The 24,316-nt window shown below is 43.4% G+C and overlaps 1 protein-coding gene across 1 annotated transcript in view; it reads left to right on the top strand.

The window, feature by feature from the left end:
* The window catches only part of POF1B (POF1B actin binding protein), a 43,365-nt gene that overhangs the window by 5,496 nt on the left and 13,553 nt on the right, over positions 1 to 24,316 (top strand). The window contains exons 2-4 of the mRNA XM_054040405.1: positions 7,091 to 7,198; positions 11,869 to 12,075; positions 23,289 to 23,419. Of these exons, the coding sequence (XP_053896380.1) occupies positions 7,091 to 7,198; positions 11,869 to 12,075; positions 23,289 to 23,419 (446 nt within the window). The remainder of the gene's footprint in view (positions 1 to 7,090; positions 7,199 to 11,868; positions 12,076 to 23,288; positions 23,420 to 24,316) is intronic.

Here is a 24,316-nt window from a genome sequence, read left to right as displayed (position 1 = left end):
TTCTCAGATAAGAAGTGATATAGAAATAGTATATTGTTTGCTACTGCTGATTGGCCAAGAGGATTCTCTTGTGTGATACTTACAGAATCTATCCAGAAGTAATTTTTTGTTATGTTCATTAAGGACATAAAAGATAATGAATGGGTGTGTGGGTGTATAAATCAAACATTTCTACTATAGCATTTACTCTATCAGTGAGTCAGTGTTTTCCATTATGATTATTCTTATGTATACTTTGATTACATTACAGAGTAAGAAAATTTGGAAATGGATAATGTCTTTTATGATCTATTTGACTGTATTGCCTTGTCACAGATGAAAGCAGCTACTTTATTAATATGTTGTTCTTAGTATTTGTTTGCTGTATCCATCCTTTGATTTACTCTTTCCTGTTTGACACTGTGACATTTAGCTGTCTGTTTATTTAGTGATTTTTTTTTTTTTTTTTACAGACTGTTAGACCAGACGTAAATCTCATTGCAACAAATTTCCTTGGCTAAGTAGTTCAATTAAATAATTATAATGGGGTCGGGGGGCGGATCGAAACAAAACAAAAACTCATGAAGTCACCTTAACACATATTAAAGAAACCTTAGAGGGCAAAACCACAATCTTTTCTGCTTGCCAGTTCATGTTTAAATTTGTCCTCCTAAGTTTAATAGTATGGGGCCCAAACCTGCTTGGTTGCATTGGTGTAAGTCCAAGGCCCAATCTTGTCACTGAAATTTGTCCAATAATGGGATGTTCTCCATGCCGACCTCTATCTCTTGCAAGAAAGGAATTCAATTGCCCCCTGGCCAGGGCCGGATCTAGGTTTTTTGCCGTCCCAAGCAAAAAAATTTTGGCCGCCCCCCCTTGAAAAGTTTTCACTTTTCAATGTTTTTTTGTTTTGTTTTGACCAGCTAGACTGTAGCAGCTCATTCAGAGTTGTTATGGTCTTTCATGTCAATGAGGATTTAGGGATTCTCAAGCCCACAAATCTCCCAGCTGCAGAGCAATGTGAACTACATTTGCCTGCTAAAAATCCTTACACTGTTCTCCCTGGGGGGGGGAAAGATGCACATATGCAAGAAGCTGCATTGCTAAAATGCAACCACAGTGAGAACAGAAATCAAACAGCACCAAACCACTGGGTCACCCGATGGACTAATCAATGAACCATTTCTACTGGAGTGGGGGGGAGGGGGTGTCAGGGAAGGGGGAAATTTGGGGCCAAAGTCTAGTAGTTTCTCAAACAAAACTCTCAGTAACTTCAGGCTGGGGTTCTGAGCACCTAGACACCCCCACCCCAGCCTGGTAGTTTGAGGAGCAGGTGCCAGCCCGTCCCCTGCTTTTCAAAGCCGCTCTCCCCATCAAGGATGGGGGGCGCTTAAAACTGCTGCCGGGAGCGGGTCCCAAGTTTGTTTATTTCCCAATTGCCCCCGCCCTGCCTGCAGCAAGTCCCTCGAGGCCCAGGCCAGCGCCAGGTGCCAGGGCCACATCTGTGGGCGTCCTATCCCCTGCGGACTCCACCGGGCGCAGCCGGAGCCACCCCATCCACGCTGCCCCGAAGTCCCAGGAAAGTTTCCCTGCGCCATCTGCGAGTGGGACTTTCACGAAGTCAGGGCGTGGCAGAGCAACCCGCGCCCCCCAGCGGCTGGCGCGCCGGGATGCTGGGGCCTGCTCTGCGCCCTGCAGGGGGCTGCCTGCTGGTGACCCCTCCCCAGGGCCACGTTGGGGGCGGACCTGCGCGAACTGACCTGGCCAAGCGGGAGCAGCGCCCCCACCTCTGGGGGCGGCTCAGCGCATCCTCCCACCACGGTGCTGGGCTCCCGCATCTCCTGGAGCTGGCTGGTGGCTCCGTCTGGGCACTTCAACACCTCCCCTCGGGCAGGATGCAGGGAGCTGGGCTGGGAGGAGGGCTCCGCGCCGCTCCGGTCGGCTGGGAGGGAAGGATGCGGGCTGCTCTGCCGAGTTTGCTGCAGGGTGCTCCCCTCCTCTGGGCCTCCGCCCCCTACAGGGTGGCCTGAGTGGCACACCAAAAAGAAAAAGGAAAAAAAAGGGCGCCTGGAATGCCGCCCCTTGGAATCTGCTGCCCCAAGCACCAGCTTGCTCTGCTGGTGCCTGGAGCCGGCCCTGCCCCTGGCACTTGTGAACGTAAAACATCCCGCTGAGCTCTAAATATATTATTATACGTAGCGTTTTGAATCTTTCCTTAAATCTTAGAAGATGAGAGATGTATTCTACCTTAATAGTCTTCTGGTCTTTATACCTATGAGAATACTTCAGTACTTTTTATTAGCGTAAAATAGTTTTACAAGTTACAAGCACAGTTGCCAACTTTCACGTGGTAAATAAGCACCCCGACTTTCACAATAAGTAAAAAATTAAGCTAATCCCATTTCAAAACAAGGCCAAAACAAGCCAATCCCTAAGAACCCCAACACTTTATGTGACTAGATCCCCCCTGCGTGCAGTCTGGGACTGTGGTGGACCTGCTGTGCACCCCATATTCTCTTCCCCCCCCTCTCACCTTACCCGTGCTTGGCACCCCCTGCCCCCCATTGCCCCTGCATGCCAGGAGCCGATTTAAAAAAAAAAAAAAAAAAAAGCTACAAGCCAAACAAGCTACAAGCCAAAAACTAGCTAACAAGCAACTCACAAGCCAATTAAGCCAAAAACAAGCCCGATTTCTGCGTTTTTTTTGCGTGTTTGGCCTGTCTGGTTACAAGCGAGAGAGCTTAATAGCGTGAGTGATGTATTCCAAAGCCCTGAAGCAGTGGATTTAGTTTAGGCAGGTTTGAAGGCTCTTTAACAGATTATTTACTTTAAATATAATCCAGTTTCTTAAAAGGATACATTTTTTCAATGCACCACACTACAGTATGTACCTCTGTATAAAAAAACCCCAAAACTTTTCCCGATTGTTTATTTGTATTACCACAGTTCCTAGGAGTGGCCCAGAACTTCTTGCGCAGCGCTCTATGCAAACACACAACAAAAAAGAAGCTCCCTGCCTCAGAGAGGCAGTCTCAACCTAAGTAATTACCTTGAGCCAAAGACTGAGAAACAAAACTATATATCTATAAAGTGTGCATTCTTTGGGAAGGGAAATTTGTGTGAAGAAATCAATCACATGTTAATTTGTAGGTGTTTCAGTTTATAGTCCATATCCTTTAAAAAGTAGGATAATTTGGAAACATGGTTATGCTTTATAAGATGTGTATCATCTTTTGAATGTTGTGTACTCATATAAGGAGTCCTTTTGACTTCAATAGGATTACTTGTATGATGAAAGTTTGCAGGATCAGGCCCTAATTATGCAAAGGGGAGAAAATGTGATCAAGACTATGACAAGTCTTCAGCAGTACTCATAACTTTGACATTCTCTAATTACTATAATTGATGCTTAGCTAGAGTAGAGTCTTTTCTACTTTGATTTCTTTTTCCTGGTGTTATGATTCACTCTTTAGGAGGAGGATTGAAAAACTGCTGCAGGCTGTTTATTACAGTGCAACACAGATGTGGGAGTTCCAAACTAGATATCTGACCTACTTTGGAATTGCTCTTATCTAGTGATGATGCCCCTTCGATTTAAACTTTTGATAACAGCAACAAAGATCTTCCTGGCATTGCTAAGTTGTTAGGGGAGGAAGTGACCATGACCTGTGAGTTATTCCTGCTGCTCTATAACAGTTAACTAACAAAAGACCCAATCCTCAAACTGACCTCAGTGGGAATTCTGCTTACTTGAGAAATATGGTGTCGTAGCCATGTTTGTATCATGATATTAGAGACACAAGATGCATGAGATAATATGTTTTATTGGATCAGCTTCTGATGGTGAGAGAGACAAGCTTTTGAGCTTACACAGAGGTCTTCTTCCGGTTTGGAACTCTGTGTAGCTCGAAAGCCTCTCTCTCTCTCTCTCTCAACAACGGAAATTGGTCCAATAAAATCTATTACCTCACCCACCTTGTCTCTCTACTTGAGGAATGTAGATTTGGGCTGTAGCTCTGTCCTTGATGTTGTAAATGTTGCTAGTGCACACCTGGAATTTAAGTTGTCAATTTATGTGGGTTCTACTCTAGAAGAAGAAGTGGAAACAAATACTTGCCAAATGAAAACAAACACAGTTGGTAGGAATTTTTTTTTAATTATAGAATTTAGAGAATGAAAATGATCGAATTTAAAAGGAGAAACTTCTCCTGGGAACATCTTATTTCACAGTTGTCATTGCACTATGCTCTGGAGCACTTGGTGCTGTCAGGTATGGGATACTGGAGTAGGTAGTCTAGTGCAGTGGTCTCCAAAGTGGGGTGCGCAAGAAGATCCTTGGGGGTGCGTGGCAGGAAGAGCATTTTTTTTTTTTTTTTGCTTTGGCAAAAATGGTAGAGCCGGCGTGGCAGGTGGTGCGTGCTCAAAATTTTTTTACTGATAGGGGTGCGCGATCCAAAAAAGTTTGGAGACCACTGGTCTAGTGGTCTGATCTGGCAATTCTTATGTTCCAATCATTTCACTATTTAAATAAAAGACAGATTTTCTTTGCTTCTCATCTCAGAAGGGAGGGACTGAGAAAAGAAAACAATAAATAATGTATTTACAGTGCTTTTCATTTGTAGAGATGAGAGTACTTTATGGGTCATATCTTCAGCTAGTATAAATTGGTGTAGCTCTGTTGAGTTCAGTGGAGTTATACTGATCTAAACTAGCTGAAACTTTGTCCGATTAAGTCTGCATAAGCTTTGATTCTTACCTGCATTTTGCAGACAAGGCACAGAGGCTAACTCCATTGGTGTGTTATGTAAAAATGAAAGAACTGAAAAAAAGAAAATGCTAGCACTGAGCATTCTAATTTTGCCCAGCAGATGTAGGTCCCTGCCCCCAAATCTTCTGTATAACATGGGGAAAAGTGCACAATGCTCAATAATGTTAAAAAACCTAATTACCTGCATGAAACCTAGCACTGGTGATTGGGGGTGAAAGCAGATGTGCACTATTGTGGCAATAGGACCTAGATGTTTTAGCATGAGCACAACGTGGGTAGCCATTTTCATCATTTAAAGACCACCCTAAAGTACTGCTTAACCCAAATATGTGGAAGAGTTGTGTTTAGGATAAAGAATGTCTGTGGCTGGCTCTCAAGAGTGGCTGCCACAGCCATAGAAATGCTACTTCTTTACATCCCACAACCAGTTCTTTAAAATATGCTGGACACAGTACTGTTGCTAGCCCTCAACATATTTTTTTATTAGCTCGGAAAAGGAAGGAAGATCTCGGTAAAGCACTGGATTAGGATTGGAGATCTGTGTTCTATTAATAGCATTGGCACAGAATTTTGTTATGACTTTGGGCAAGTTGCATAGGTCCAGATTTTCAACCGTGCCCTTTTGTTGGGTGCTCAAGTTTAGTCACTGCAATGTAAGCCCAGGGTTTGAACTCAGGCTCAAACCTAATCCCCCTTCCACCTACACACGCATTGCACTAACCCAGGCTCCCAGGATCCTACCACAGGGGTGGAGAGTCTGAGCCTGAGTCAAATTTGGACCCAGAGTTCATGTCCTTTTGGACTAGTGCCCTGGGAAACCACCAAAAGTATCCCACAATCCCACAGGCAAACTTTCTTTGTTCTCTGGATAGTCAGGTTTTGTGGATAGCCAAATTTTCCCACACTGCACCACAAACAAAGGGTTAGAGTGGCCATTTTGGGAGGGTGCTAGGAAGTCTGGGATATGGGTGGTTGAACTCAGGCCTGCATAATGCAGTGTAGATGTTGGAGCCCCGGTTTGGGGTCACGTGTTCAACAATTCCTAACCTGGAGTTTACAAATAAGTGTAGATGTTCTAGATTAACAAACCCAGAGACTGCTAACCCTGGGTTTACACTGCAGTGTAGACATATCCTATACAAAGTTCACGGTATGCTGGGGGGTAAATCTGCTGTGCATTAGCCTGCCACACACTAGCTGGTCATATGGACCGTTCCGTCAAGCACTAAAAGTTCCAAAGGGAGTGCTGATCTACTTGTAGGGGGTAGATCAGAGCACGCTGTGGAGCATGGACAGCTAGTGCGCACCAGGCTAGTGTGAGGTAGATTTACAGCCCAGCTTGCCATGAAGTGGGTGTTTACATAGATAAACCCAGTGACCAGTCAATACTTGGATCCATCTGAGTTATGCTTTTTGCTCTCCCCCTCCAAGCTGCCCTGAGGATTACTGCTCGCATCTCAAGAGACCATCCAAAGGAACCAAAATCAGACTTCCTTCTGCTAAGGCAATATGTCACCATGCTGTATTTTGTTTCCTTCCTCTTACTTATATATCTGTGCTCTGCTCTGGTCTATTCTGAACAGTTGTCGTCTTCTTAACACATGTGTTTTAGGTCAGTTTCTCTCCTACAGAGTTGATTTAGCACTTTATAATCTGCCTGTCTTTGCACAGTTTATCAATGATAATAATAATGAGCCCAATCTTGTATACTCTCTAAGGGCTTGATCCAAGGCTCACAGAAGTCAGTGAGTCTTTTGTTGACTTTAGTGGAAACAAGCTAAGCCCCACTGATTCAACTTACTTCCTTATGGAGCTCAAATAATAGATTCCAAGGCCAGAAGAGACCATTGTGATCATCTAGTCAGACCTCCTGTATAACACAGGCCATAGAACTTCCCCCAAATAATTCTTAGAGCAGATCTTCTAGGAAAATATTCAATCTTGATTTAAAAATTGTCAGTGCTGGAGGATCCACCAGGACCCTTGGTAAACTCTTCTAATGGTTAATTACTCTCACTGTTAAAATTTATGCCTTATTTCCTCCAGTATAAATTTTTTTAGCTTCAGCTTCCAGCCATTTGATTGTGTTATGCCTTTCTCTCTTATATTGCAGAGCTCATTATTAAATATTTGTTCCCCATGTAAAATTAACATGACCTTTTAGTGTCTCAGCTACTACTTCAGTGTACACAGTACTGTATCATGCCTAAATATGTTGCTCTTGTCCTTCCATTTGAAAAAAAAAAAAACCCAACACTTTTTATTCAAAATAGTCCTAATTCTAAATAGGAGTGGGATATCCACAAAATTGTATATTAACACTTTTCTTTAAATGTTTTACAGTTACAGGAGCCATTGTCTCCGTTTCTGAGAGGAGGAAGTTACTGCCCAGGGAATAATGTTATCTATGAAAAGACAATAAGAAAATATGAGTTGCTAAATCCTGAACAGGTGAATAATTTCTTATATCATTTATATTAATCTGTTGTACAAGAAAACAAACACTTTTCTACTACTGTCTCAAGTTTTTGCTTCTCTTGGAAATTAAAGCAAATCTGATAGAATTGTTTTAGTACACGTAAGGGCCAAATCCTTACTTAAAATCAATGGAATTTCTTTTAGGAGTAAGGTGAGTAGGATTTGGAACATCTATTGGCCAAGCTCTCGATGGCCTACACTCAACTTGATGGCATTTCTATGTCTGTCTGTATATAATATGATAACTTTTGAATGTCACTTCTGATCAGTTCCAAAATTTCAGGGAATGTTGTGGCCAGAACCCTGTTATTTTGGGGGGAAATCAAAGGGGAGAAATGGGGTACATATGGAACCCCTATCTTCTGTTTAGCAGATCAACAGTTTCAAGCACCTCTGCAGTTGTCTATAGATCAAACAACTGGTTGATGGCACCCATTAATGCCTTCCATTAATACAAAACCCCAGTAGAGTTAAGATGTTGACCCAGTGAATGACCTATCTCCCAGATGGTTGGGGGAATGTTTGCTCACAGGGAGCTCTTGTCATGGAAAGGGGAGAATGAGGGACCTTGGAATGGAGGGAGTGGGGGGCACACAGAACTCCTGGCATGGGGGAAGGAAATGGGAATGAGGGCTAAACAGAGTCCCTGCCAAGGAGCGAATGAGGGGTGGGGGAAAGAGGCACACAGCAACTGACATGGAGGAGAGAATGGGGTCCCTGGTATTGGAGGAGGAAAGAACTGAGTGAGCACACAGAACCCATGGCAGGAAGGACATTGAGGGGAATTGCAGGGAGTCCATGAAATAGAGGGAGATGATGGGGTAGCACATGGGGAGCTTATGGAGGGGAGGGAACAACGCAAGGAGCCCCTGGGATTTGCAGTGAGCTTGGCCTTCCAGAAACTACAAAGTGTGCAGCCTGTTAGTTAAACTTTCCCCCCAAACTTCCTTTTAAATTGAAGCTGAGAGTTGCTGTGCTCTTTATTTGCTAGTACTATAATTTTGAGCCTGATTGTGGAACCTTTACTCTTATTGGTAACTACATTTGCATGGGGATAGTCCCACTGACTTCTAGAAATAATTCCAAATTGCATGAATTTTAGAAAAACAAGACTATAAGGAAAGGTATTGTTTGGAATCTTACTCTTTTTCTGGCCAATTACATTGTGGTGAAGCTGGTGGAAAAAATTCGCCACCAAAAAATGGGATTTGATCAAAAACGTATTTTTCATTAGATTTAATTTAATTTTTCCTCAGAAAACTTTGAAACAAGATAGCAATTTAAACATGAAATGTTTGTCTTGTTCAAAAACAGGAAAAAAAATTGTGAAATTTTGGATTTTTGTTTTCTTCCTCCTTTTTTTTGCCACTGAATGCGGTAGAACTACCGTATGTATAAAGGGTCTCTTCTCCCTGCATAACTTTTCCAAAGTTGGAGAAGTTTTGAGTGGAATACGGGGACGGAATGCTTGGACTTTTTTTTTTTTTCTTTTTTAAGTGATGGTTTAAGAGGAAAACTAGAAAAAAGCAGGAAAACAAAAACTGGACATTAAAAAAAAAATACATTTTACAAAAAAACTTCACAAACTCAAATGTTCCATTTAAAGTACTAAGAAACAACAACAAACCATAGAATCTAGGGCTGGTGATTTTTAAAATGCATTATATGTGGAAATATTTAATTACTTATTTATTTAAATTAGACTTGCAGGTATAAGACCCCAAATCAGCAAAGCACTGAAGTATATTGACTTCAGTGGGACTTAAGTGTATGCTGTAGTGCTTTGTTGAGTCGTGGCCTAAACTAGCTTCTAGATTACTTACAATTTCCTTGTCACTCTCATCTGCTTGCTAAATTAAAAAAAGTTGCATTTTTCCTGCATTATAAAAACATAAATGATGTGGCATCATGTAGTCTGCATAATACACCTCTACCCCGATATAACGTGAACCAATATAACACGAATTCAGATATAACGCGATAAAGCAGTGCTCCGGGGGAGCGGGGCTGTGCACGCCTTCGGATCAAAGCAAGTTCGATATAATGCGGTTTCACCTATAACGCGGTAAGATTTTTTTGGGTCCCGAGGGCGGCTTTATATCAGGTAGAGGTGTATGTGAAAAATGTTGCAGATGTCACTATGCATTGTTCACTGTGAAAATCAAAAACTTGAAAATTCATGAAGCAAATTTACTGATCCATCTCCAGATTAAATTCAGTTCCAAATACTTTTCTTACTAACTATGCTACAGTGAAAAAGCCAAAAAATAGAAGTCTTTCAAACTTGATCTCTTTTCCTAACTTCTGTGTTTCTTACTATAACCGGATAGGTCAAAGGAACATATGTTAGAATAGTAATAGAATCTAAATATCAATATAAAAAACAAGTGGAAGTACCATTTCATGAATGGATATGTTAAGAATGCTAACTTTATTGAAATATTTATCTCATATGTAAAATATAAAAATTTATTACAAATCACACAGCCCCTTGATTTTCAACTCTTAAGATTCTGAGGAGTTTGTGTTTGAGTGTTCAAACATTAGAGAGACAAGGTAGGTGAGGTAATATCTTTTATTGGACCAACTTTTGCTGGTGAGAGAGAAGCTTTCAAGCTTACACAGAGCTCTTTTTCAGGTCTGGGAAACTGAGGCCAAGTGTACACTACAAAATTAAGCAACAGAGAGTCCTGTGGCACCTTTAAGACTAACAGATGTATTGGAGCATAAGCTTTCGTGGGTGAATGCCCACTTCGTTGGATGCATGATTCATGCATCCGACAAAGTGGGCATTCACCCACGAAAGCTTATGCTCCAATACATCTGTTAGTCTTAAAGGTGCCACAGGACTCTGTTGCTTTTTACAGATCCAGACTACCACGGCTACCCCTCTGATACTTGACTACAAAATTAAGTCGACCTAACTTACGTAGGCATAGTTGCTGCAGTAATTACATTGCTTGTGCATATCTGCACTTGGCTCCTTGTGTCGGTGGTCTGCGTCCGAAACAGGAACACTTTTATCGATTATACTGTCAGTGTGGGGCATTGTGGGACAGCTCCTGAAAGCCAGTAACAGTCAATGTGAGCAACACAGAGTCTACACTGACACTGCATTGACCTAACTGCATCAACCTTGACTCTACGCCACTCATGGAGGTGGAGTTAGTAAGTCGGTGTAGCAGGGCAGTTACGTTGGCGGGAGCAAAATTTAAGGCTATGTCTACACTACACAGCTTTTAGCGACATGGCTGTATCGCTACATGCAGTGTGGCTGCTGTTGGCTCTCCTGCCAACCAAAAAAGTTCACCCCCAACGAGTGGCATTTGCATTGTCAGAAGGAGAGCTCTCCTGCCGACAGCGCGCTGTTCACACTGGCACTTGTCATGGCAAAACTTTTTTGTCTTTCAGTTGTGTTTTTTTTTTTTTTTAAACACCTCTGAAAGACAAAAGTTTTGTCGTTCAATGGCTAGTGTAGATATAGCCTAAGTGTAGACACTTCCATAGTTAGGTTGACGTAAGCTGCTCTGTGTCAACCTAACTCTGTAGTGTAGACCAGATTTCAGAGTGTCACTGCTAAATACAAGGTGGAACAGATTATTTAATATAAGTAGTTAACACATATTTCAAGGAACCATTCAAGGTGAAGTGGCCTATTAACCTTGAATGGTCCCTTGAAAAATGTGTTAACTACTTATGCTAAATAATTTGTTCCACCTTTCAGAATAGCAGCTGTGTTAGTCTGTATCCGCAAAAAAACCAGGAGTACTTGTGGCACCTTAGAGACTAACAAATTTATTAGAGCATAAGCTTTTGTGGGCTACAGCCCACTATGCATCCGAAGAAGTGGGCTGTAGCCCACGAAAGCTTATGCTCTAATAAATGTTAGTCTCTAAGGTGCCACAAGTACTCCGGTTCTTTTTGCTGTTCCACCTTGTATTTAGCAGTGATATTCTGAGTGTGTTTCCCAGACCTGAAGAAGAGCTTTGTGTAACCTCGAAAGCTTATCTCTCTCACCAACAGAAGTTGGCCCAATAAAATATATTACCTCACCCATCTTGCAGTATTTGCCAACCCCAAATGTTCAAAAATCATGACTCAGGCTCACCAAAAATCATGGGTATGTAAAAATAATAGATGTGGTGCTCTTTGTATTTGCCTTCTGCTTTTTGAACCTTTAAGGTGCACAGGGGGTCACATTTTGAAGCTTACTCTACAGCCACGAGGGCTAGAAATTTCCTTTTTCTTTTAAGAATGAAGGCTGAAATCATTACATATCCACTTGACTCTAGGAGCTGGGTCTTAAAGGAAAGCAATAATCATCATGAGACTTGTGACAAAATCATGAGAGTTGGCAACACTGCCTCCTTGTCTCTCTAATATCCTGGGGCCAACACAGCTACAACACTGTTCAAATACTGCATTAATGTTGTAATATGCTAAATGTCAAGCATGTATTTGTGGCATTTTCAATAATATAATTAAAATATTTGCCTAGCTGATCAACATAAACTACCATTTGAGTTTTCCCATGCAAGAATTAATTTTATTCATTTATACAGAGGCTTTGTACTGGAGAGAGAGTAATGTTCTCTGGTTCTACAATAATGTTGAATCCCCTATGTATTTTTTTTTTTTTAAAGGAGAAACAATACCAGTTTTCCCACCAGTCCAACCAATCCCAGGTTAGCCAGGTATGCCAGCAATCTGAACAGCCCCAAATCATCCACCAGTGCCGAGAAACACGAAGTTGCAGTCCCTGCGAAATAAGCTCAATCTCTGTGAGTGATGGTGGAAGAGGAACGAACACAGTGCAGAGGGTAACAATCCGAGGCTGTGAAGAAGAACCAGTAAGAAAAATTCCTGTTTAATAGTTTACTTTTCACAGCATATTAATATTGTATATAGTGCACAGCATTTTACCAAGAAATTAAACTAAAGGTCCATGGGAGCTTAGTTTAAATTATATAGTGTGGTGATTATGTTCTATACATCCTTTTTGAAAATGCTTAGAATAAGTTAAATTAAGAGCCAAAATGTAAATGTGTAGCTGCAAATCTCAGCTTTTCCATTTTCTTGTACTGTCAGCACAGTATGTGAAATGTTTGTTTAAGTGTTTGAACTGGCAATGTTCTGACCTAGGAAGGGTCCTGCTGTAAAATTGTTTCAGGAACCGTGTAATTTCTAGGGGCCCAAACGGAAGGCATTTTTTGGTTGGAATCTGAGCAGTAGAGCAGTTTTCAATAATCATGCTTTATAATCATGTCACCTGCAGATGGAAATGAGAATTTTAAATAGATACTTTCCTCTCAATATACAGATTGTGGCATTTGGAGGCTAATTTTTCAATTGTGCGTGGAGTGAATGCCTCCGAAAAATTGTGTATGCCCATTGCACTTGCAAAACCCCATGTTGGCATATGCCAATAGGCAGTTACAGGAGGAACACAATCATTATGAAGCAGCTGAAAATTTTGCCCTTGAGTATAGTATTATGCCTAAAATGGAAAAGATTAGAAAATGTATCCCCCCTCAATAGGTGAATCCTTCCTTATATTCAGGAGTAAGGTAGGTAGATTGACTTGGTTCTGAACATCTGGTAGGAATTGATCATAGTTTTTCCTCATCAGTGAGACTGTATGCACTTGATCATCCTCTCCTACAGAGAAACCAATAAAGAGACTCATTTTTCTTTAACAACTATGGTCAATATATACAATACCTTCTACATGCTGTTCAGAATAGCCATGCTGGGTCAGACCAATGGTCTATCTACCCCAGTATCTGTCTCTGACAGTGGCCCGTGTCAGATGCTTCAGGAGGAATGAACAGAACAGGGCCAATCTCAGCTGCCAGCAGTTGGACGTTTAGGGACATCTGAAGCATGAGGTTGCATCCCTGACCATCTTGGCTAATTGCTATTGATGGATCTGTGCTCCATGAACGTATCTAATTTTTTTTTTTTTAACCCAGTAATACGTCTGGTCTTTGTCAACATCACCTGGCAATGATTCCACAGGTTGACTGTGCATTGTGTGAAAAACTTCCTTATGTTTAAAACAAACATGCTGCCTGTTAATTTCATTGGGTGACCTTTAGTTTTTGTATTATGTGAAGAGGTAAATAACACTTCCCTATTCACTTTCTCCATACCATTCATGAGTTCATAGGCCTCTATCATATCCTCCCTTAGTCGTCTCTATTCTAAGCTTGAACAGTCCGACTTTGTTAGTCTCTCCTCATATGGAAGCTGTTTCATTCCCCAATCATGTTTGTTGCCCTTCTCTGTAATTTTTCCAATTCTAATATATCTTTTTTGAGATGAGGTGACCAGAAATACACGCAGTATTCAAGGTGTGCATGACCAGTTTATAAATTGGTATTACGATATTTTCTGTTTTATTATCTATCCCTTTCCTAGTGGTTCCTAACATTCACTTAGCTTTTTGACTAACACCCATGTTCATCCATCAGTATGCCATACACTGATCTTAGACAACCAAATGGTTAATTTGTTTAACTGTAGCTAGTCTGAGCATCACTCAGTTTCACCTATGAAGGGTTTGGGCTGTTAACTGGAGTAGTGCCAAATGAATATATATTGTTAATGTATATTGTCAAGCTAATCATTCCAGCACAGATTTCTCTGTGACAATATTTTCCTTGAAATTAACAACATTTCTATATTAGTCCCATCCACCGTTACCAGTGTGATTATGACTGGGAAAGTGCAAAGGAAGACCCTCTATTATGCTTACTTACCCTTCCCTGTGTCTTTGACCATATCTTTTTTTTTTTTCCTACCCCCTCTTGAAATTTTGCACTAGTGTATCCTTTCTCCTGCTTCATTTCAAAGCCCTTCATAAATCTATTCTATTTCTCTGTCCTCATTTTCTCCTACATCGCTTCCTGCTTCCTCATTGGGCTTCCCTTATGACTGTTGTTTGTCCCCTTGCTCTGCCAACTTCATACCTTTTCCCATACCATTTGGAAAAGCCTCTCAACATATGTCAGGTGCCCTCCCTTTCCTTCTTCACAAAACTCTACAATATATGTATGTTCCATGAAGTATAAGAGGGGCAGACTTAAATAGCTGTGGAACCTTAACTAAATTTCTAGACTTTCAACCATTTAATTTTTGAACATGGGTTCTAAGAAAGTTCTTTTGTTCATGAAATATATTTCACACCTTAAATCACATTACTCCCAAACAAATGTCTTTATTAAGTACTGTGTACTACTACTTATCTTTCTAGTTTATAAATCAGATCTTTCATCTATTAACTGTTCATTCTTCTATTGCAACTTAGGTGTCTCAAAGTTTGACTTGTTGGTTTAGTCACTGTTTATCCTTTTGGGGCTTTAACCAGTCATGCAGTCATACCTCTAAAATCAATATTTTGCCTAAACGAATAAACAAGAAATTAATTCATCCTCAACTTCTGAAACAGTCAGAAGTCCTCCACAAAGGAGCCATATTTATAGTGCCCTGTCAGGATTACTTTCTGTCTGCACTTACCAATAAATTGTTAAATTAATGTGGAACTATACTGAATTGTTTATTTAGTAGCAAAAATTACCACGTAATAAACATTAATATGTTAAACATGCTCTTCCAACGTAATTAAGGAATTAATAAATTCTAGGACTTCCTCTACAATTATTCTAGCATTGTGTATCACATTTCATTTTTTGAGAAATAACAGAGGTTATTTTAGGCTGCCTGCAAGATTTTAATAATACATAGAGATATACCTATCTCATAGAACTGGAAGGGACCCTGAAAGGTCATTGAGTCCAGCCCCCTGCCTTCACTAGCAGGACCATGTACTGATTTTTTTTTGCCCCAGATCCCTAAGTGGCCCCATCAAGGATTGAACTCACAACCCTGGGTTTGGTAGGCAAACGCTCAAACCACTGAGCTATTCATATTAGTAATTCCACTGAGGACATTGTCAGTACTCAGTTGAGTAAGAGCTATAGGATTGGGCCCTGAACTTCCATTCATCTTACAGGACTGGACTCTGTGCTTTCAAGATACTTTGCTTAATATCTCTATAATTCTTAAACAAGAATAAAACATAGTGCTATCAGGGCCGGCTCCAGCTTTTTTGCCGCCCCAAGCAGCAAAGAACCCCCCCCCCCCCAATTTTGCTGCCGCCGAAAAGGAAGAGAGGGAGTGAACAGGGCCGGTTCTAGGATTTTTGCCGCCCAAAGCAAAAACAATTTTGCTCCTCCTCCTCCCCCATTCTTTAATTACCCCACCCCCGGCCCCGCCTCAACTCCGCCCCTTCCCCAAATCCCCAGCCCTTCCTCCTCCCCCTAGGCTCTCAAGCCTAGGAGGGAGGGAGGGGGAGAAGCAGCGCCCGCGCCGCGGCCGCTCGGAGTCTCCCCCCCCCGTCCCAGGTTTGAGAGCATGGGAGGGAGGGAGGGATGGAGGGGGAGACTCCGAGTGGCCGCGGCGCGGGCGCCACTTCTCCCCCTCCCTCCCAGGCTCTCAAGTCTGGGAGGGAGGGGGAGCAGCGGCACGCGAAACAGCTGTTTCGCGCGCCGCGGCCGCTTGGGATCTCCCCCTCCCTCCCAGGTTTGAGAGCCTGGGAGGGAGGGAGAGACTCCGAGTGGCCGCGGCACGGGCGCCGCTTCTCCCCCTTGCTCCCAGGCCTGGGAGGGAGGGGGAGCAGCGGCGCGCAAAACGGCTGCTCGGGATCTCTCCCTCCCTCCCAGACTTGAGAGCCTGGGAGGGAGGGGGAGAAGCGGCGCGCGAATCAGCTGTTTCGCGTGCCGTGGCAGCAGCAGTGGAGGTGAGCTAGGGCGGCCGGGGCACATTTTTTGTGGCGGCATTCTGGCGCTGGCCATGCCGCCCCTAAAAATGTGCTGCCCCAAGCACCAGCTTGTTTTGCTGGTGCCTAGAGCCGGCCCTGGGAGTGAAGGACCCGCCACCGAATTGCCGCCGAAGACCTGCACGTGCCACCCCAATAACAGACAGAGTGCTGCCCCTTTCTGTTGGCCGCCCCAGGCACCTGCTTCCTTCACCGGTGCCTGGAGCCGGCCCTGAGTGCTATGGTTGAACAGTTTCTTAACGTTTTTTCTATTGCTGCAGGTTTTAAGGTTCTGTCTGTGGTCCCATGTTCACACGCTCTCTCTCTCTCTCTTCTCCCCCCCCCTCATACCTTTTTCTTCATAGAACAAAGAGAGGCCTTTTTTTCAAATAGGTAAGCCTGAAAGATTAGACAACAGATCTTCTAAATTTGGTAAAAATCAAAATGAACCACCACTGTTTTTAAACAGAGAGTAGGTTGGAATTATTTACTACTTGCTTTTATATATATATATATAAGTGGATTTGGTTCTGGATTTTGCTCATATAGCAAACTACACTTATACACCCATAATAAAGCTGAAGTTGTGTTTCTTCATCCTACCCACTAAGTAAATGCAGTGGCTGTCTCCCTTCACCATTACAATTTAACTTACTGTTCAAAACTTTGGCTGTAACAATTAGACAAAGAAATGCAGGTGTCTAGGCATGAATCGTGGACTAGACATTTTATGGTGCCCCTACTCGTTATTAATATTCCTCAACATGCTACCAGAATGATTAAAAATATGACAATGTACTTTTCTCCAGTAATTAAATGTCAATTAATGTTTGTGCAGCACATTGGTGACATAGAGTGCTGTGGAGCTGCTAAGTGTAGCTGTAATTATCTTCTAAAACTGAGGTGGCAAACCAAAAGAGAATTTTGTTTCACAGAAATTTCTGAAACATGTGTGTTCCCATCATTACTCATTTGGCAAAAGATGGCAACATACAGTAAGGGAGTATCTACCTTCTCCTCACCTTGTTTACCAGTTCTGCCAGACAGCAGACAAGAAAACTGATACCTCTATTTGGCAAAGGTAATAAGCTGCAACTCAATTAACATGTTTAAACATCCAACAGGCAAAGTACATTACATTTTATTCATTTATGCCTAAACCCTTATCCCACTAAAATTAGTGGCAAAGCACCAGTTGATTTTAACATGACCAGGATTTGGCCCTTGCAGAGTTACCATAAGAACCATAATTGAGCAAAGGTTACAAAGAAAACATAGCAACATATAATAGTAATAAGAGAAAAATCAGTAAAGGCCAAAGACTAGTATAACCCAGTGTAAATACTGGCTCTCGGTCTTCCTCAAACGCCACCTTTTTTAGACTGCTGTTGCACATTGAGCCAATGTTTTCAGAGCACAATCTAGAGAAACTCCAAGATTTCTTTCTTGAGTGGTATCAGCTCATTTAGACCCCCTCATTTTGTATTTATAATTGGGATTATATTTTCCAATGTGCGTTACTTTGCATTTATCAGCACTGACTTTCGTCTGCCATTTTGTTGCCCAGTCACCATATTTTGTGAGATCCCTTTGTAACACCTTGCAGTCAGCTTCGGATTTAAATATATCAAGTAATTTTGTATCATCTGCAAACTTTGCCACCTCACTGTTTACCCCCTTTTCCAGATCATTTGTGAATATGTTGAACAGCATTGGTCCCAGTACTCATCCTTGGTGGGCTCCCACTATTTACCTCTCTCCACTGTGAAAACTGACCATTTATTCCCATCCTTTGTTTTCGATCTTTTAATCAGTTACTGATCCATGAGAGGACCTTCCCTCTTATCCAATGATTGCTTACCTTGCTTAAGAGCCTTGTCAAAGGCTTTCTGAAAATCCAAGTACACTATATATCCATTATGTCATCCTTGTCCACATTTGTTGGCCCCCTCAAAGAATCTAATAGACTGGCCAGGTATGATTTCCCTTTACAAAAGCTGTGTTGACTCTTCCCCCAGTGTATCATGTTCATCTGTGTATCTGATAATTCTGTTCTTTACTACAGTTTCAGCCAGTTTGCCAGGCATTGAAGTTAGGCGTACCAATCTGTACTTGCCAGGATCACCGCTGGAGCCTTTTTAAAAAATCAGCATTACATTAGCTATTCTCCAGGCATCTGGTACAGGGGCTGATTTAAGTGGTGGATTACATACCACAGTTAGTAGTTCTGCAGTTTCATATTTGAGTTCCTTCATAGCTCTTCGGTGAATATCATCTGGTCCTAGTGACTTATTACTGATTTATCAATCTGTTCCCAAACCTCCTCCATTGACATCCCCATCTGGGACAGTTCCTCAGATTTGTTACCAAAAAGAATGACATGGTGTGGGAATCTCCCTTGCATCCTTTGCAGTGAAGACAGATGCGAAGAATTCATTTAGCTTCTCCACAACGGCCTTGTCTTCCTTGGGTGCTCCTTTAGCACCTTGATCATCCAATGGCCCTACTAATCGTTTGGCAGGCTTCCTGCTTCTGTATCGTCGCTGGCAGGTCTCAGGGAGTTCTAATGCAATATTATACATCTTGATTCAACATAATCAATTCATTGATGCAGCATAGGTGTTAAATTCTCAGATTTTCTTTGTGTGATTTTTGAGCTTTAGTTAATAGAAAGCTGAAACGAGAAGAGATAACTAGCCACAAAAGGAAAAGGCAAGATGAGTTCTAGTAGTGATCCAATAGAGATCTTACTTGGTTTTAAGAAAGAAGAACTAACATTCAGCAATTTTTAACTCGAATTTCACTTTTAGAGCCTAAAAATGCACCACAGTCTTAGTCACACATGGTCAGTATATTCTAATTCATTTTACTGTAAACAAAAAAGAGCAATAGTCCTTGTTTGAATGGTTTCCGGGGCTTCTTAAGTAGACCGACTCATGTTGTGTGGCAAGACATTTTATTACCTTCTGAGCTGTAAGAGTGCTCTCTGTTCTGAGATGCTTATAATTCCAGGGCTGAATTTAAGGAAGTAAGGACAGAGTGACTCCCTGCATTCTTAATCTCCTTCACTGATTTCATTTTAAATGTCCAGTTTAAACTGATTTTAACATATTTTTTGTATTTATTAAAATTAGTTTTAATGATCTATTACATAATAGTTTTATCATCTGATGATAATCTTTGAGCATAGTCAGCAAAAGCACTTCAACAAGAACAGATAAGTGGCTCAGGCAACTTCAAGGTGAGTAGGAAAAAAGAATATAAATTATGTAAGAGCAGGGAACATGACAAAGATGCGTGGAACAGATAAAGCAAGGAGAGGGAGACAAACTTAAAAGGCAGAAGTTTACTCTGGTGACTCATATATTTTCCATGTAGAATTATACAGGAAATGAAACACAGTTCTTTAGGACAGTAATGAAAGTTAACCCTTGCTTGTTACTCTACAGCTTTAGAGAGACGTTACCTGTCCCTAGCCACTAGTGCCTTCACTCCTACTCCTCCAGATCCTCCCATTTCCCTTTCAATGTGCTGTGCTTTTGTATATAGAGTTAAATAGGAGCATGCCAATTGTAATGAGTGAAATCGGAACCTATGGAGAATTTTGGAAAAGTTAGAGAAGAAGTTTTTTCATAGCACATTAAAGTTAATATTTGTGTGTATGTAAAAAGAAACTGGCCTCTCTGAGGTTGAGACACATTCCATTTCTGCTTAGGAAGACATAGTTGAATGATACCTCAGCATTCCATAAAGACTGCTTTTGCAGTGCTGCTGCAGTCAAAAAGACTATTTGATTGCTTCACCGAATAAATGAAAGATGTCTATGGAAAACAGCCTCAGTCTAGGTGACTGTAGTCATGTGTACTAAATTCTGCAATAAAGAAAAGGAGGTTCTTCTTCGAATGGTTGGTCCCTAGAAGTATTCCAATCGTGGGTGTGCATTCCTGCCATGTTTTCTAAGCAGTGTCCATTGAGCTGCATGTGTGTCTCCTTTGTACTCGCAGCTGAGGTTATAATAGGCCGTGCGGGTCAACACCTCTCCACTCCTTCTTACTGCCGCATGGCCTGAGTCAGAACTCTTGTTCCTTTGCGCTTTTAGGGTACATCTACGCTACCCGCCGGATCGGCGGGTACTGATCGATCTATTGGGGATCGATTTATCGCATCTAGTGTAGACACGATAAATCAGTCCCCGATCGGTCTGCCATCGACTCCGAAAACTCCACCACGGCGAGAGGCGGAAGCGGAGTTGACGGGGCAGCGGCGGCCGTTGATCCCACACCGCGAGGACGCGAAGTGATTAGAAGTCGGTCTAAGATACGTTGACTTCAGCTACGCTATTCTCGTAGCTGAAGTTGCGTATCTTAGATCGATTTTCCCCCCCTCCAGTGTAGACCAGGCCTTAGAGAGTGTTCTAGTCTGTTGCATATCGTTCTTGTTCTTGTTTTGTTGTTTACTTGTTTGTTGTTTAGAGCTTACTTTGGTGGATCCTTCCTTTTGTTCTACTTCTCCAACTCCTTTGATACTTTAGCACCACTAGTTTCCTCTTTCTCCAGATTGCAAGTGTATTGTAAACCACAGTGATGGAATAAGTGATCTTATTTGAGATTCTGGTTCTGTCATTCTCCATCTAAATTGCAATTTAATTTGCTTGATGAAGAGTCCAGAGCCTATAATCCTTAAAGCATATATTCCAGAATGTCCATGTGTGTGTTAGATTGCATGATTTGAGTTAGTGTAGCTATGGATACTTGAAAGATGTTTCCATACACAATACAGTGGAAGCAAAAATCATTAAGAAAATCTGAAAGTTATCAACAGTTTTCATTTTTTGTATTCATTCAGTGAGGGGTTTTTTGGTGTGGTTTCCCCTGTCCCAAATGAATGCTGAAAAGATTGTTTTCCAATCATTTTTCTCTCCCCTACTTCCGCTGGGCTGTTTAGCTTGAATTGCCTGTGGCTACATAGTGTGTTGAGGTCCTGAAGGGGAGATTGCCCCAGGGAACTTAGGCATCTAAGTCCAAAATTCAGATTCTCAAAATGCCTGTGCAGCTGCCACCTATCCCTGTAGGTGCTTAAGTTTCCATGGGTGAAGTCTGCTAAGCCCCTAAATTTCTGCTGTTGGGCATCTGCTTGGTTTCCTCGGTCCTGACACCACTGAGCAGCTCTAAGCGGGGTTCACCATACGCATTCCCCAGATGTTTTCACCTGTGGGGTGCAAACTGGTTAGGGTGACGAGACAGCAAGTGTGAAAAATCAAGATGGGCGGTAATAGGCGCCTATGTAAGACAAAGCCCAGAATATCAGGATTGTCCCTATAAAATTGTGAAATCTGGTCACCCTAAAACTGGTAGACATGCTCAGAGCAGCCTTAGAGCCTAGTGATCGGATCAAGCCCAACACAAAACACACCTGTCTCCAGAGCCTAGGTGCCTGTCTTTGGGGTTGTGAATGCCACTTGGCAGCAGCACACCTAAAAGTTATTTGCTGTAACGCTCAGCCTGAATCCCCCTTGTGAATTCCATCCCGAGTGTCTTCCAAATTCCACGATTACAGAGGCTGCCTTGTATTTTGCGGGGATTCTTTCTTCTAGGGTGACCAGATCACCCAAGACAAATATCGGGACGCGGGGGAAGGGGGGGGTCAAGCGGAGGGGGGGGGGCGTGGCGGGGGGGGTCAAAAAAAAAAAAAAAACCCTTCCTCCGCAAGCGCTGGAGGGAGGCCCGGGAGACTCAGGGGAAGCGCGGGGCCGGGGTGAGTAACAGTCCGGCCTGGTCCCTTGCAGGCAGGACTCAGTTGGGTGGTAGGGAGAGGAGGGGGCGGCCCGCGGGGCCAGGCGGCGGCTGTTCTCACCCCCGGCCAGCGGGACTCGGGAGCAGCTGCTGCTGCAGCTCCCACTGCCGCAGGGGAGGAAGCGGCCATGGCGCTCCGCGGCTGCAGCTCTGGCGCCCCTGAACCCCCCGAGCCGGGGCCTGCTGCGGGGACCCAGCAGCGCGCACGCTGGGCCCAGCCCCTGGCCAGTCGCGTCTGGGCTTCTGCCCAGCTGGTGCTATCCCGCGGTGGCCCCGGAGTGGGGGCAGCAGGCCCCAGCCCCCCCGTTCTGCAGGGGAACGAACGGGGTTGGGCTGCCGATGCCTCCGCCCCGGCGCCGCCGCGGGATAGCACCAGCTGGGCAGCAGCCCAGACGCGACTGGCCAGGGGCTGGGCCCAGCGTGCGCGCTGCTGGGTTCCCGCAGCAGGCCCCGGCTCGGGGGGTTCGGAGGCGCCAGAGCCACGGACCGCCATGGCCGCTTCCTCCCCCGCGGCAGTGGGAGCTGCAGCAGCGGCTGCTCCCGAGTCCCGCTGCCCAGGGGGACAACAACAGCCGCCGCCTGGCCCCGCGGGTTGCCCCCCTCCTCTCCTTACCGCCCGACTGAGTCCTGCCTGCTCGGGGCCAGGCCGGACTGTGACTCACCCCGGCCCCGCGCTTCCCCTGCGTCTCCCGGGCCTCCCTCCAGCGCTTGTGGAGGGAGGGGGAATGGTGAGCCCGGGGAAGAGGCGGGGATTCGGGGAGGGAGCCAATCGGGGGAGGAGGGGGCGGAGTTGGGGGGGGGGTGCGAGCACTTCCGGGCTCTAGGCTCCAAAGCATTTCCTTTTTTGTGCAGTGTCCCGACCCCATGTCGGTCGGGACGCGGGACAAACAAGGAAATATCGGGACAGTCCCGATAAAATCGGGACGTCTGGTCACCCTACTTTCTTCTAGAAACAGCCGCTTAAAGCCAACTTCAGCTTTACACAGCCATTCAAGCCCATCTTCCCAGAAGCAGAGTGTCTGTGCTGCCTTTTCAGAGTGCCTGTGGCAAGTGCCTTGGGGAGAATGCTGGGCAATACGCTGTTAGCCAGATAGCTAAGAAGTAAAAGGATCTGTTGTATGCTAGTAAAGATCCTTAAAGGGGCTGCATGCCTAAGTTGAAATCTCACTGCTGTCTGCTTCTTTATGGATCCTGATTTGCCAACTAGGGGGAAATTGGACAGATTACTTCCTCCTCCCTCTGTCATGGTCCCTGGGTAAGCTGCCTCTTCTGAGACACTTTTTTCAGTCCCCCAAGTTTACCCCTTTCAAGTGACAGGCCCAACTCTTCTTTGGGTGGGACCCCCAGTCCTACTGCTCTCTATCTGGATCTCTGGGTTACACTCCCCTGGTTGTCACCTTAAAAAAAGCAAAGTCTTTTTTGTTAACCTTGATAACATTGTTTTCCCCTCCAGGTACACAGTCTTCAAGAAGCTAATGGGCAGCTGGACTCCAGATATTTTGGCGAGCTACTTGCTGAAGTGAACCGCAAGAGCAATGACCTGTACAGCTGTTTACTGCAGCATGTGGAAAAGATAGGAAGAAGGTATTGTAGACCCCCCTCCTTGTGGTGTTCTAGGAATCTCAGGAATGTATACTATGTTAGAGAAAGCAGTGCTGTTTATTTGAGCTGCATTCTGCAGACAGCTAAAGTTCATAGAGTGTGGTGCATAATAACTTAACTCCTTGAGTGTCTCAGGATGTCAGAAGCCATGCTATTTTATTGAATGCAATGAGTATTTCAAACTGTTTGACTAATGGTCAAGGCACTTTACCCAGTTAAACAACTATGTATCTCCCTTGTCAAGATAATTTAGACAGCACATAGTGCATACTGCAGTGAATATACTGCATGCTCTGACATTTTGCTTTAAGACACAGTCACATTATTGTACTCCCTGAAGATGCAAAGAAGGAAACTACCCTGATGCCAATGTTAAGTGGCATGCTCTGGATTCAGAGACAGGTTATGTGCTCCATAACGCACAGCATCTGTAGGCAAATTAAGCTGCTTTCTATATGTATTATAAACCACTTCTGAAAGAATAATTTGATACTGAATCCTCTCAGGCTGCAGCTATCTTCAAAACAAATTACAAGTTTTTCTAAAATTCCTCATTCTTCTCCTCCCCACCACTTCTTTTCTTGGACTCATTGGGCCATATCTGCCTCCTGTTCAAGCAGTGCAGGTTCTCCAGGAATGAATTTCGCCCAGTCTGTAGAAAATAATAAGATTTTAATAATACTGAGGAATTAACTCATCCAGGTACTGGTTAAGGCATTGACAGTGCTTAGAGCAATTGTAATGCCTCTCCGATGTTGCTTGGGAAAATAAGAGGCCAGTTGGACTGACGATAACCCTCCTTTGTTCTGATCCCTAAATTAAAAATGTGGTGGAGAGCAAAAGCCTGCCCCATATTTCTTCTCATGATTGGGCGGTTTT

This window comes from Malaclemys terrapin, chromosome 9 (genome assembly GCF_027887155.1).
Source record: "Malaclemys terrapin pileata isolate rMalTer1 chromosome 9, rMalTer1.hap1, whole genome shotgun sequence".
Taxonomy (NCBI): Eukaryota; Metazoa; Chordata; order Testudines; family Emydidae; genus Malaclemys; species Malaclemys terrapin.
Note: the sequence above shows the minus strand (reverse complement) of the source record. Positions and strands in the feature narration are given on the sequence as shown.